This window comes from Herpailurus yagouaroundi, unplaced genomic scaffold (genome assembly GCF_014898765.1).
Source record: "Herpailurus yagouaroundi ecotype Mexico unplaced genomic scaffold, PumYag 221, whole genome shotgun sequence".
Classification (NCBI taxonomy): domain Eukaryota; kingdom Metazoa; phylum Chordata; class Mammalia; order Carnivora; family Felidae; genus Herpailurus; species Herpailurus yagouaroundi.
This window is the reverse complement of record NW_024412452.1, coordinates 14445654-14459188: the sequence shown is the minus strand read 5'-3', so window position 1 is coordinate 14459188 and position 13535 is coordinate 14445654. Positions and strand designations below refer to the sequence as shown.

Sequence of the window (13535 nt, the reverse complement as noted above, 5' to 3'; positions counted from 1 at the left end):
TTGAATGAACTATTAGCATCTCACCCATAGATTTGAAGCCATCTAAAATAGAAGAAAAACTGAAGTGTAGTTGAGAGCAGATACAAGAAATATCTCAAAAGTTGGCCCTAGAAGATTTTGTGATTGATTATTTTTGGGGTTAGGCGTCAGAAGATGGGAAGATGAAGAAAGGAAGTGATCATGCTTCCCAAGATGACTTCTCTGTTTATACTTCTGTCTTGAATTTTCTCTTGCTCCAACTTGGGACAGAGAGTGGTAACTTCTACTGCAGAAGCATCATCTGGCACTTCTGGGCATGTGGCATTTCTTCCATTTCTCTTTTCTTTTTGGTGCCCTCCCACAATGCAGAGTAAAATTCAGCATACACTGTATGTACTATTATGTAACTCATCCATATTTTCTCATGGGCCTCCCTTGCCAAGGTACATGAAGTGCCTCCATAGTACCTCTCAGATCAAGGCTGAGTTCCTCACTCAGCCACCTGAAGATACTTCTTCTCAGGGACCTCTAGCTTGATTTTCTATTTGATGAAATGCTGCCCCATCATTTATAACCCATTTTTGTTTCATGCTTAGTAATGATCACACTCAGATTCCAGGAAGTGCTAACCAGTAGAACTTTCTGTGATGATGGAAATATTCTCTATCTGTGTTGTCCAATACTGTAGCCGTGAGCCACATGGGGCTACTGAGCACTTGAAAGGTAGCTGGTGTGACTGAGGAACTAAATTTAATATATTTTAATTCATTTGCATATACATAGCCACTCACAGCAAGTGGATACTGTGTTGGACAGCACAGTATTAGGGGGTCCTTCTTTCTCTCTCTACTAAAGTAAGGGTGGGTTTCTGATTTTATGGAAGCCCTCACTTCCCACTTCCCCAGAGTTTTCTGTAAACACTTAGCAACTGCCTTCTGACTTCCCACCTTGCCTCGTTTGCCTGCAGCCCCTTCTCCAGCCCACAGCCTGGCTCAGATCTCCTTCCCCCAGGGCTGGGAGCGTGCACTCTGTGTGCAATGACTGGCTCACAAGCGAAGCTTATCACAGTTTTTATTTTCATTATGAGAAACAGCTCCATTAATAGTAACAGATTTCTTTGTTTACTTTATCTGGGAACAAGTCACACCCACAAAGAAGAGAGACTGTTCAAAGGAGCTAACAAGGAAATTTAGCCCCAAACAAGTCAAACTTAAAGCCCATCAGGATTCCTTCCTTGATATTTGAATCATTTCATGATAGGTCTGGCTGGTAAGCAATGCTGAAGGCCAAGGTGGGAGATAGCTCTGACATGGGACAGAAAGCTCCCTTAGCCTTAGCCACTGGCTCACTGGAGCCCTAGCTGTCACCTCTGCAGTGTTTGGGACTAATTCTAGCCTTGTGGAGGCTTGTACAGAGCTATCCACACTCAAACTGTGGTGTGTAGCCATACCACTCACAATGAGGATGAGAACAGGTACTCAAGAAGCATTGGGTGGAGGTGTGGGTGAATGGTATCACTTCTGGAATATAAAAGATGGTCAGTCAAGGCCTTGACCATATGCAGGCAGACAAGGTGGTTGCCTATAAGGCACAAGGGCATCAAAGTCCCTGTTGGCCAGGTCTGAGAACATAAGCTCTCCATACCTCCTCTTGCTTTTGCCAGGCCATCCTATGATGCACAGATATTTCTAAAGGATGTTTTGTTTTCACATGTTTGTCATTGTCTTTGCCACAACAGAGCATAAACATTTCACAGAACTAACCACAGATGAATATCCCAGCAACTAAGTGCTGTGCTGAGTTAATTCTTTTCAATTATAGTGTCTTTTTGGCTTCTGTTTCCTCCATCCCACTCCTTCAATACTGTTTGAGACCTGTGGTTTCTCCCATTGTGGTTCTAACAATTTCTTTGGGTCTCTGGGGGTGGCTCAGGATGCCTGAGTCCTCAAAACATTCATGTGACATCTGCTTGTTTCTCTTCCTTCCTGGGCTGGCTTCATGTGGTGACATCACCTCAGAAGCCAACTAAAGGCTCCTCATTATGCCCCTGTTAGGAAGGTGGCCCTCCCTCCCAAGTCTGATGCTGCTTCAGGTAAATGGTCACATTGGGCTAGGCTATGCTGAGGCTATTAAGCTGAAGGAGAACTCCCCCAAATTTGCTGGAATGCCTCACTCTTCCATTTTTAAACAAATTCTGTGTGAGCCGTTCTTTTCATTTCTGCCTACAATCTCTCCTCTTTCTAGGACAGATAGGAGTCTTTGCAAGTAATGGTCTCTGACCTAGAGAGACAGAGCTGTATACAGTTCTTCAAATTCCTTCCTCCCATTGTATTCTTGCCAAGACCCTCCTATCATTCTTTTAGATCATTTACGCAGACTTACAGTACGTGACTAGCCTCAGAGTGGCTGTTCTTTGAGTGACAGGTGGAAGATTGGAAGATCATGAAGACAGTAGTTAACTGAGGAGCAAGATCTAAGATAAAATTTTTTTTTTTAATGTTTATTTTGAGAGAGAGAGAGAGCATGAGCGGGTGAGGGGCAGAGAGGGAAAGAGAGAATCCTAAGCAGGCTCCGCCCTCTTAGCACAGAGCCCTACGTGGGGCTCCATCTCACTAACTGTGAGATCATAACCTGAGCTGAAATTAAGAGTTGGCTGCTTAACTGACTGAGCCACTCGGATGCTCATAAGATAAAATTCTTAACTGGGGTGCTAGGACACACTGATACAAAGCAAACCCTTTGCAAGCATGCTGCCAAATTGGCATCAAAATGTCAAATGACTTTTTTCTGCAACTGAGTTTCTGCACTGTTAAGATGATATCTGTCTAAAAGGAGGAAGAATCAAGTATGCTTTGTCCCCTAGTGTACCACATGCTATGATCTCTCCAATCTCTAGTGGGAGGTGAGGGGTCACTGCAAGTTACAATGTATGTGAAAGGAACAGAGGCTCCTTGTGAGGATCAAGGGAACAGAGTCCTCTGGAGACAGCAATACAGGACTGAAGGGTAAAACATGTAAATAGGGGGATAACTCTGAATACAATTAGTCTGTGATGTCATATGAAATTCTGGTATCCGGAAGTATGCCATGAGCATAGATAAAGTTTGAAAACCACAGGCCTAGAAGGAGATAGAAAGAAAGGAGTCAAAAGCAATAGGAAAAGTTGTCGATTCAATGCGTTAAAGATAGGAATGAAGGAAGAGAAGAAGTTGATTACAGAGCAACATTCTCAAATGCAGAGGGAAGTTTAGGAAGCTGTCAGAGATGATCTCCAACCTTGTAGCAGGAAGTAATGTCACCTGTTAATAAAACTAACAAGTGACTTTAGCTTACTTTGGACCAGGTACTATCCAAGTTATATATATTTATATATGTTAGCTTGTTTAATCTCCACGATAATTCCATAGAATTATTATCCTGTTAACAAGCAAGGAAACTGAGGCTCAGAGAAGTTGTGTAATGTACTCAAGCGTCCAAGAGCCAGAAAAGGAAGAGCTGGTCTCCAACCAGGCTGGGTGAAATGGGCAAGAGTGAAGTTGGCTGCATTCAGCTGCATCAAGAATGTTCCACGGACCTGCAAAAGCTGAAGAAAGGGGCTGTAAGACAGAGACTTCTTCCATCAAGGATAGGAGTGCAGGCACTGGGGGCTGGCAGCATGTAGCCAGGATGGCACTCTGATGTGGTGGAACTCTGTAGAAGGGCACTGTAGAACTGGCAGGAAAGAAGGGAGGTGGGGCTCAGAGGATATGTTCAGCAGGACCACAGGCCTGCTGATGGATTGCTGGGGAGGGAAAGAAAGGAGACAGTTATCCCACCCCGGAGTTACCTTGGAGACAAGCTGTGGACACTTGGATCTGATCCAGTGACAACAGAGCTCTGGTGTGAAAACAAAAACCAACTGCGAGATACCAAGGATTGAGGGTCTGAATTCAAATTCCCCTGCTGTTTTCTGCTGGCAGATTTCATTTTCCTTTCCAGTGCTTGCGTGTCCTCAGCGCATGGAAGGGCCCATCTGGCTGATCCTGTGGTAGGAAGGCAGCTACAGTGAGGCCCCTGGTGGAGCATAAAGGGCTGTAAACACTCTCAGAGGGCAGGGGACAGAAAGGCACTCAGGGACACTGGGCAGGAGCATTCAAGGAGGTGCCAGCTTCCTGCACGTTGGGGGCGTGGACTGGGCAGGGGGTTCGGGGCCTGCTGGGGAGGCACGCTGCCGGACGACGCGAGGTCCCAGCGGGTGCGCCAGCTCCTGCCCTGGGGACAGTGCCCGGCCAGCTTCCGGCTGCCTCTGCAGCTGCGTGGGAGTCCCCGAACCCTCCGAGCGGGCACTGTTTTCTCTCTTGTCAGATACCGACTCCCACGCAGGAAAAAGGAAGCACCTTTTGTCAGATGCTGCGGCCACTTCCTCTTCAGAAGGCTCCAGCCAGCCTTTCTCTTTGCAGAATGACGGGGCCGGCCTCGGGCTCCGGACTTCTTACGCATCGGGCCTCCGGCTGCCTCCGGCTTCCCTGTCCCGCGTCCTGAGCAGGCCCCTCGGCTGCCCCTTGGGGGTTCGGGGCTTCGTCCCTCCTGCAAGCCCGGCCCCGTGAGCCCGGCCTGACTGGGACTCGGCCCCCTGGGGCTCCCTCTGTGGCCTCGGCGCCCACCCTCTCTGCACGCCGCTTCATGTCCCTCAGCCAGCCTGCCTGTCTGTTCCTCTCCACAGCTCGGTCCAGGAGCGTGATGACCGGCGAGCAGATGGCCGCCCTCCACCAGCCGTCCGCCCCCAACCCGCTGGAGAGGCCCATCAAGATGGGCTGGCTGAAGAAGCAGAGGTCCATCGTGAAGAACTGGCAGCAGAGATACTTTGTGCTGAGGGCGCAGCAGCTCTACTACTACAAGGACGAAGAGGACGTGAAGCCGCAGGTACCAGACCCGCTAGGCTGTTGGTCCCTGTTGGCAGGGCTCCCCTGTGTGCGCACGCAGGCGGGGGAGGCACCCGCAGGCCTTCTCCCTGGGACTGGACCCGCATCCATCCGAGAAGCATTCCCTTTCTCCTTTCCACCAGTTTTTAGGCAGGTAAACTGAGTCGCAGAGATGACAGGTGATCCTCCACGGCCAAGACCGGGGGTGCGCACTGAGGAGCTTCCCAACCGCAGCCCTGAAGTCAAGGCTGGCGACATGGTCTTGGAGGGGTCGTGGTGTATGAGGGCTCAGAGAGTGGATTTGTGTTCAGGAGAATTGGTTTGTTTGATCGACCAATATTTTTTGAACATCAGTTATGTACTGGACATAGGTACATATGTCCAGGATGTTCTGGACAGGTTGTTCTGGATACTTGAAATCAACCAGTGAGTAAAACAGATAAAAGTCCCTGCATGTAGAAATTAGAAGATAAGGGGAAAGACAGAAAGTAATAAATAAGGAGAGTATGTGGTTTGTTAAGAAACAACTAGTTCCAAGAAAAAAAAAATGAGTTAAGGAGAGATCAACCATTTGGGGGATGTGGTACAATTTTACAAAGGGTGGTCAGTATGGCTGCGGAAGAGAGGCAATTAGTCAGGTGGGTCTCTGGGGAAAGAGGGCTTCAGGCAGAGAGGAAAAGCAGTGCAAAGGCCCGAAGGTGGAACATGTCTGCTGTGCATTGGGAATAGCAAGGAGTCAACATGGAGGCAACGGAACTAGGGAATGAGATGGGGTCAGAGAGGGGAGGGCAGACTTGAGGGTCACAGTGCAGATAGCAAAGAAGACCACTACACTGAGGGCTATGGGGAAGCACTGGGCTATGGGGAAGAAAGGGGATATTCTTTGGCTTATGTTGTAAAAAGATGGCTCTGGCTGTGGTGTTCAAAATAGATTCAGGGCCAGAGGCAGGAGGCATGGTGGTAATCTAGGTGAGAAGTTGTGTCATTTAGAATGTCAGTGGGAATTGTGGGCTAGAGGAAGATGATCAGGTTCTGGGTATACTTTGAAAGCACAGCAAACAGAATTTCCAGATGGAATGGATGGGGTCAGAGAGGACTTTGGTCCTAAATCTTGGGACTAGGGATTCCTCATGGCCAAAGTAGTGCATGAAAGTGAAAGGGGGTGCCATTAACAATTATCCTGGGACCCCAGGTTTAAACTGCATGTCTTGGAGCAACCAGGATGACTGGCCACCCCATCTAGAGCTCATGTTTGTGGAGGTGGAAGAGCGGGGTTGGCCAGAAGGAGCTTATTCGGGAAGACAGATTCCAGAACCTTCCGGATTCAGAAAAAAAGCCCCAAGAAGGGTAAGGATATTGAGGCTGGATGGCAGGGTACGTAAAGAAGCTAGACAGTCATTTTGGGAGAGTGCAGTTCTCTTTAAGAATAAACTTCGGGATCTGTGACACATCAGCAGCACCTGGTTAAGCAGGCCCTCCACTTGAGGGCTGTGGGTGTCGGTCACCGCAAAGGTTGGAGAAGGGCCAGAGACCCCACCACAGACTGGGTTCTTGCTCAGTGTCCTGTGCCTGGTAGCCAGACTTTCTTTTACTTTACGAACAACCCAGGCCCTATCAGAATCAAGCAGTTATAGGCTAAGGTGATGGTGAGTAGCCGATGTAGGAAGTCTTCCCCTGTGCAGATTGAGGGAGGCAGCACTAATACATTAGCCTTCCCAGATCAGCAGTAAGGATGGCTCAGTGGGGTTTATTTCCATGGGGTGTAGATGGTGAGAGGTGTCATATGTCCAAGCTTGGGTTCTTTTCCTGGCTCTTCTACTGTCTGGCCATGTAATTATTTCATTGTTCTGGGTCCTTCTTTCTTCTTTTGTAAAATGATACAACCATACCTGGCCTGCACTTATCACAGGCTCAAAATAATATGAAGCATGTGTAAAAAACTGTTTTGTGAAAACATAAACTGATGTCAAGGGTTAAATAAATTATTGGAGGTCCTAGCTTCTCTCCTTTACTTCTGAAGGAGGGAACTCAAAATCCTCTCAGGATTAAAGTAGCCTAGGATAATTAGGTAAAGCTTCTTCTAGGATGCCAACTATGTTTTTTTTTTTTTTCTAAAGGAAATCTGTTAATACAATATGATCAATAGGTTGAGATCAATAGGGTGAGATCAATAAGTCAAATAAGGAAAAACTACGCAACCCCTAAATTGTGGCTGCAAGAAGCATTTGATAAAATCAATTACTCATTTCAGTTATAAAAAGTTTTTAAAAGCTTTTAGGAGTAAGATGATAATGTATTAGAAAGAAGATTTTATTTTATATAGATGTGTTTTTTTTTTTTTATCACAAAAGCTATCTGTGTGCATGGCAGAAAATTTGGGAGATGCAGAGAGCACAAAGCAGAAAATGAAAATTATCCCATTAACAAGAAATAACCACCTAAATCCTCACTTCTTCTAGTTCTTTCTATACATATATAATTAGAAACTCGCTTATTCTAAATACGAATTAGTATAATATTCTTTATTTAAAAATTAATGATAAGTCATAAGTTATTATTAAATATTCTTCTACAGTATAATTCTTAATGGTGGCTGAACAGTCTATTGTATGGACATTCTATAATTTATTTGGGCTGATGTTTTTATATTATTATTACAAATAAGAGTTAACTGGGCATCCTTGTCTGCTTTATATCCATAATTCTTTCATTAAGGTAAAGGAAAATCTATTAAAAATAAGGTACTTTTGGGGTGCCTGGGTGGTTCAGTCGGTTAAGTGGCCAGCTCTTGGTTTTAGCTCAGGTTATGATCTCACAGTTCGTGGGTTCGGGCCCCGTGCTGGGCTCTGTGCTGACAGTGTGGAGCCTTCTTGGGATTCTTTCTCTCTCCCTCTCTGTCTCAGCCCCTCCCCTGCTCACACACACACACACACACACTCTCTCTCTCTCAAAATAAATAAAATAAAAAACAAATTTAAAAATAGAGTACTTTAAAAAAAAATGTTTTTATTATTTATTTTTGAGACAGAGAGAAACAGAGCATGAGCAGGGGAGAGGCAGAGAGAGAGGGAGACACAGAATCCAAAGCAGTCTCCAGGCTCTGACTTGTCAGCACAGAGCCTATTGTGGGGCCCGAACCCACAAACTGCAAGATCCTGACCTGAGCTGAAGTTGGACGCTTAACCAACTGAGCCACCCAGGCGCCCCCCCAAAGAATAAAGTACTTGTTAATGCTACCATTTAATGTTGTTTTGAGATTCATAGACATTGCAAACATCTAGAAATGGCATAAAAGTTACAGACATTAGCTAAATTCTTGGAAAAAAGTAAAGGCATATTTCTATGCTATGTTTCATACCATTCATGATTCTGGATAGACTAAAGACTTAAATGTAAAAAAAAAAAAGTTCATAAAAATCCTAGAAGAAAATTCAGTTATCTGCATAATCTTTGGAAGGCAGGTGTTTTTTAAGCATAGCATAAGCAACAAAGACAGCACATGGGAAAGACTAATTTAATTGCATAACTAAAGATGTCTGTATCTTAAAAACCAACATCATAAAGTGAAAAGGCAAACAATAAGGAAGAAAATATTATATGTATGAATATCATAAACAAATATTCTTAATATTTAAAATATTCTTTCAAATGTATTTTTAAAAGTCCAAATAGTTCAATAGAAAAATGAGCAAATGACACAAATAGACAATTTACCAAAGAAATATAAGAGCCAATACGTGTATATAAAAAATTCAGTCTCAGTAATTAAAGACATGCAATGTAATCTAACAAGGCATCACTATCCCCTTAACAAATTAGAAAAGATTTTACAGAAATTTCAGTGTTGCTAAGGACAGGGAACAGGAATTATAATGCACAGCTGATGAAAATGAAAATCTGTACAACCTTTCTGGAGTGTAATACATGCCTTTTTAAAATTGCAAACTCTTCAGTGCACCTGGGTGGCTCAGTCAGTTAAGCATCCAATTCTTGGTTTTGTCACAGGTCATGATTTCATGATTAGTGGGTTCAAGCCCTGCGTAGGGCTCTGTGTTGATAGCATGGAGCCTGCTTGGAATTCTAATAAATAAATAAATAAATAAATAAATAAATAAATAGACTTAAAAATTTTTGCAAAATCTTAGACCTTGCATTTCTGATTCCAGGAATTTAACCAAAGTGTTTGCTTAAGACTGATGTGGATAATTAAAAATCCCTGTACAGATTTTTACCACTGTATTGTTTTTAATAGTGATATTGAAAACAATGCCCAGTAGTAGGGGCTAAGTTATATCAAGGAATTTTTATATATTTATACAATAGAATACAATTCTGCTGTTTGTGTCCTAAATTTATATTTTTTGAAATAGAAAGATATGCATAATATTGCTTTGAAAACAAAACCAGAAAAAGCCAGTTTACATCAGGGGATGATGTATGTACTAATCCCATTATTGAGGGAAAAAATAATGAATCTGTATTTATGGAAAAAGGCTGGGAAAGAAATACACAGACCCATTAATAGTGGTTATCTTTGAGAACTGGAATTTCACACAATTTTTAATTTTCCTCTTTTTTGTCCATTTTCTAATTTTTCTATAACAAAGGTATAAATTAGTTATAAATTTATTTATTTTTATTAAAATTTTTTTGATGTTTATTTATTTATTTATTTATTAAAAAAAATTTTTTTAACGTTTATTTATTTTTGAGACAGAGAGAGACAGAGCATGAATGGGGGAGGGTCAGAGAGAGAGGGAGACACAGAATCCGAAACAGGCTCCAGGCTCTGAGCTGTCAGCACAGAACCTGACGTGGGGCTCGAACTCACGGACCGCAAGATCATGACCTGAGCCGAAGTCGGACGCTTAACCGACTGAGCCACCCAGGCGCCCCTGATGTTTATTTATTTTTGAGAGAGAGAGAGACACAGAGCATGAGCGGGGGAGGGGCAGAGAGAGAAAGGGAGGCACAGAATCCTGAGCAGGCTCCAGGCTCTGACTTGTCAGCACAGAGCCTATTGTGGGGCCCAAACCCACAAACTGCAAGATCCTGACCTGAGCTGAAGTTGGATGCTGAGCTGAAGCAGGCCCCAGGCTCTGACCTGTCAGCACAGAGCCCAACATGGGGCTCAAATTCATGAATTGCAAGATCATGACCTGAGCTGAAGTTGAGGTTGGAGACTTAACCGACCGAGTCACCCAGGCGCTCCTAAATTAGTTGTAAATTCAAAAAGAACACGCACACATTCTATTCCTTTAAAAATCTCAAACAGAAACCCCAGTGATCTTGGAGCATTCAGATGAAAAAGGCTCTCATGTACATTGATGATATGCAAAAAAGTTGGCAAAACTTTCTAGAAAACGCTTTTGGCCAGATTTCTAAGAGTGACAAAAATTATCATATGCTTACACCAAGTCAGTTTGGTTTTAGGAAGTGATCCAAAAGAAATAAGATACATGCAATGCTGTTTATAATGAGAAACTTTGAACCTAATGTCCAACAAAGAAGAATGACTAAATAAATTATGGAACCTATATGACAGACTCTTGTGCATACTCCCCGGGAAGCTTGGGGCTCAACAGAAGGCAGTCTAAGTGCATTTTCTTCCCCCGAGGTCTCAGCAAGGTCTGTCCAGCTTTAACAGCACAATGCTCTGTAAGTCTATAACTTACCTTCATAGAAGTCATTCCCAAAGGTTCTTTGTTGGGGAAACTGTTTAAAACAGAACCTCAGCAAACTGCCCTCAAGTCCCTACTACAATGATGGTTCTAGACAATCCTCGATTAGTTGTCCCCTTGGGTCATCTCCCGGCTTTCTGGGACGTTCCTGCAGGTGGCTGTCTGTCAGTGGTGGGAAAGTGTTTCACAACAGGCTTTCTGGTGGTGAGCTGATAATGATGCAGCATTAGCCAATATCCGTGGTGTAAATGCCCCATCATGGCTGATTCAAGCTGCCAACATGACATCACTGAGTACAGAGTTGAGAAGAGACATGAGAAGCACAATGTTTCACAGTACTTTTACTGCACAGATAGATGTAAATAACCACACATACAGAAATAATAGTAAAATCTAGTAAATAATTAGGAAACTATGAATTCTGAGTATTACCTTTTTTTTTTTTTAAATAAAATAGTTCATTGTAAGCTTATAGAATTTAACTTTTGATACCAGCTGTGGTTAACAGCTGGCTCACATTGTTCTTGAGAATGTAACAGTTTGTTCTTGTGAGCTGCTGTGAGCACACCACTGCCAGGCTGTCCACTCTGCTTCATTGCCCTAGGACTTGTGGCCTCCAGCACACATGCCCACCTCCTTCCATCTTTGTACAGAGTCCACCCCAGTCGACTGGCTGTGCAGGTGAAAGGGACAGTTTGGTCCCTTCCCTGCCCGGGGCCATTTCCCTCCTCCCCATCAGTGTCCCCACCACCACTACTGTCTCGGTTACCGCTTCCCACTCTCCTCTCTTCATTCATGATGTTCAGGGCTCTTGTGCTCAAGCTGAGAAAGGGCTAGGGGCACCTGGATGGCTCAGTCAGTTGAAAGTCCGACTTTCAGCTCAGGTCATGATCTCACGGTTTGTGGGTTCGAGCCCTGTGTCGGGCTCTGTGCTGACAGCTCAGAGCCTGGAGCCTCCTTTGATTCTGTGTGTGTGTCTCTCTCTCTAACCCTCCCCTGCTTGCACTCTGTCTCTCTCTCTCTCTCTCTCTCTCTCTCTCTCTCAAAAATAAATAATAAACATTAAAAAAATTTTTAAATAAAAAAAATTTTTTTAACGTTTATTTATTTTTGAGACAGAGAGAGACAGAGCATGAACAGGGGAGGGGCAGAGAGAGAGGGAGACACAGAATCTGAAACAGGCTCCAGGCTCTGAGCTGTCAGCACAGAGCCCGACGTGGGGCTCGAACTCACGGACCGTGAGATCATGACCTGAGCAGAAGTCGGACGCTTAACCGACCAAGCCACCCAGGCGCCCCTAAAAAAAATTTTTTTTTAAAGATGAGGAAGGGCTTGCAGTTTTTCATTTATGTCTTGGTGGGAATAAGTTTAACTGATGGTTATTTCTTCCAGCAAGTAAGTGGGACTTGTAAGTAAAGCCTTACTTGTCATTCTGAAATTCCACTGACTGGGATTTGAATCACAACTTTCCTATTAACTCGCTTTGTGATCTTGGATCAGCTCAGTAACCTCTCTGACCCTTACTTCATCTCTGCATTGGGGAAAACAACAGTCTGCCCTTCACAGAGTTTTTATGAAGATTTGATATGATAGTGTATTTAGAGCATTTAGCACAGAGCCTGGCACCTAGTAACTGTTCAATAAATGGTACTAATGTATTTTGTATTTTATTTTTACTGTTTTGGGATGAAGGTGATTTGGGCATATCAAATAATAGCGTAGAGAGGTATTTAGAAGAGGCAGACACCTCTGAAATTATACTTTCCTTTTCTTCTGCCAGGCAGTGCTCTTTCTTGTTTAAAAATAATACAGCCTTTGGGGTGCCTGGGTGGCTCAGTTGGTTAAGTGTCTGACCTCAGCTCAGGTCATGATGTTGTGGTCTGTGTGTTCGAGCCCCGCACTGGGCTCTGGGCTGACAGCTTGGAGTCTGGAGCCTGCTTCAGATTCTGTCTCTCTCTCTCTCTCTCTCTCTCTGCCCCTCCCCTGCTTATGCTCTGTCTCTCTCTCTCTTTCTCTCAAAAATAAATAAACATTAAAAAAATTAAAAAAAATAATACAACTTTTTATTCTAATGCCATAACTCATGCAAAGTAGGCCAGCTGCACAATCTCAGGGTCATTTTTTTTTTTTCTGAGGCCATTGATATTATTTAAAGATGATGATGATCATGTAGGTGGGAGTTATTTTTAAGTAATAAAATTAGAGAAATGTAGAAAGATGTGGAATTCCCTTTTATAGATATTTTTCTTTTTCTTTTCCTCCTTCTCCCTCTTCCTCCACCCCATCCTCCACTTCTACTCTTCCTCTTCTTATTCCTCCTCCTCCTCCTCCGTTTCTTCTTCTTTTTCTTCTACTCTTTTTCTCACTCAGTCTTAGACATTTTTATTTCTAGACTCTCAAGAAACATTTGTTCTTTCAGGCTCCTGAGCTGATCTGAGAGTTTGTTAAGACTGTCAAAAGTTCGGAAATAACAGAAGTAAAACCAATACATCACCAAAGTAGTAATTAGTAAAAGTTTACTGTGTACACACCAAAAGGCAGTTTGCAAACTGGAAGTTCTGAAACCAAAACGTGGAATGAAGCTCAGGGATATATTGTTATAAAGCAGCTTTTTAAGTGAGAAAGCAGTGACTGTTTATTCTTCACAGTGATTACTTACAATGTTAGAATTTCCTTAAATGATAGGGAATTGGTCAGTGATTACAGCTCAAGTTTTGCTTATGATTTCCAGAGGCATAAGCAAGAAATGATCCAGGTCAAGTTTGTCTTGCAAAGTCAGTGAAATGGAACCTTGTTTGTATGACTAAATGGGTTTTATTTGCTCATGGAATTTTCTTTTTTTTTTTTTTTTTAATTTTTTTTTTTCAACGTTTATTTATTTTTGGGACAGAGAGAGACAGAGCATGAACGGGGGAGGGGCAGAGAGAGAGGGAGACACAGAATCAGAAACAGGCTCCAGGCTCTGAGCCATCAG

The 13535-nt window shown here is 43.4% G+C and overlaps 1 protein-coding gene across 2 annotated transcripts in view; it reads left to right on the top strand.

The window, feature by feature from the left end:
* The window catches only part of ARHGAP25 (Rho GTPase activating protein 25), a 91223-nt gene that overhangs the window by 37192 nt on the left and 40496 nt on the right, over positions 1–13535 (top strand). For both annotated transcript variants that reach the window (XM_040458673.1, XM_040458674.1), the window contains exon 2: positions 4682–4881. In XM_040458673.1, coding sequence (XP_040314607.1) covers positions 4682–4881 — 200 coding nt within the window. The remainder of the gene's footprint in view (positions 1–4681; positions 4882–13535) is intronic.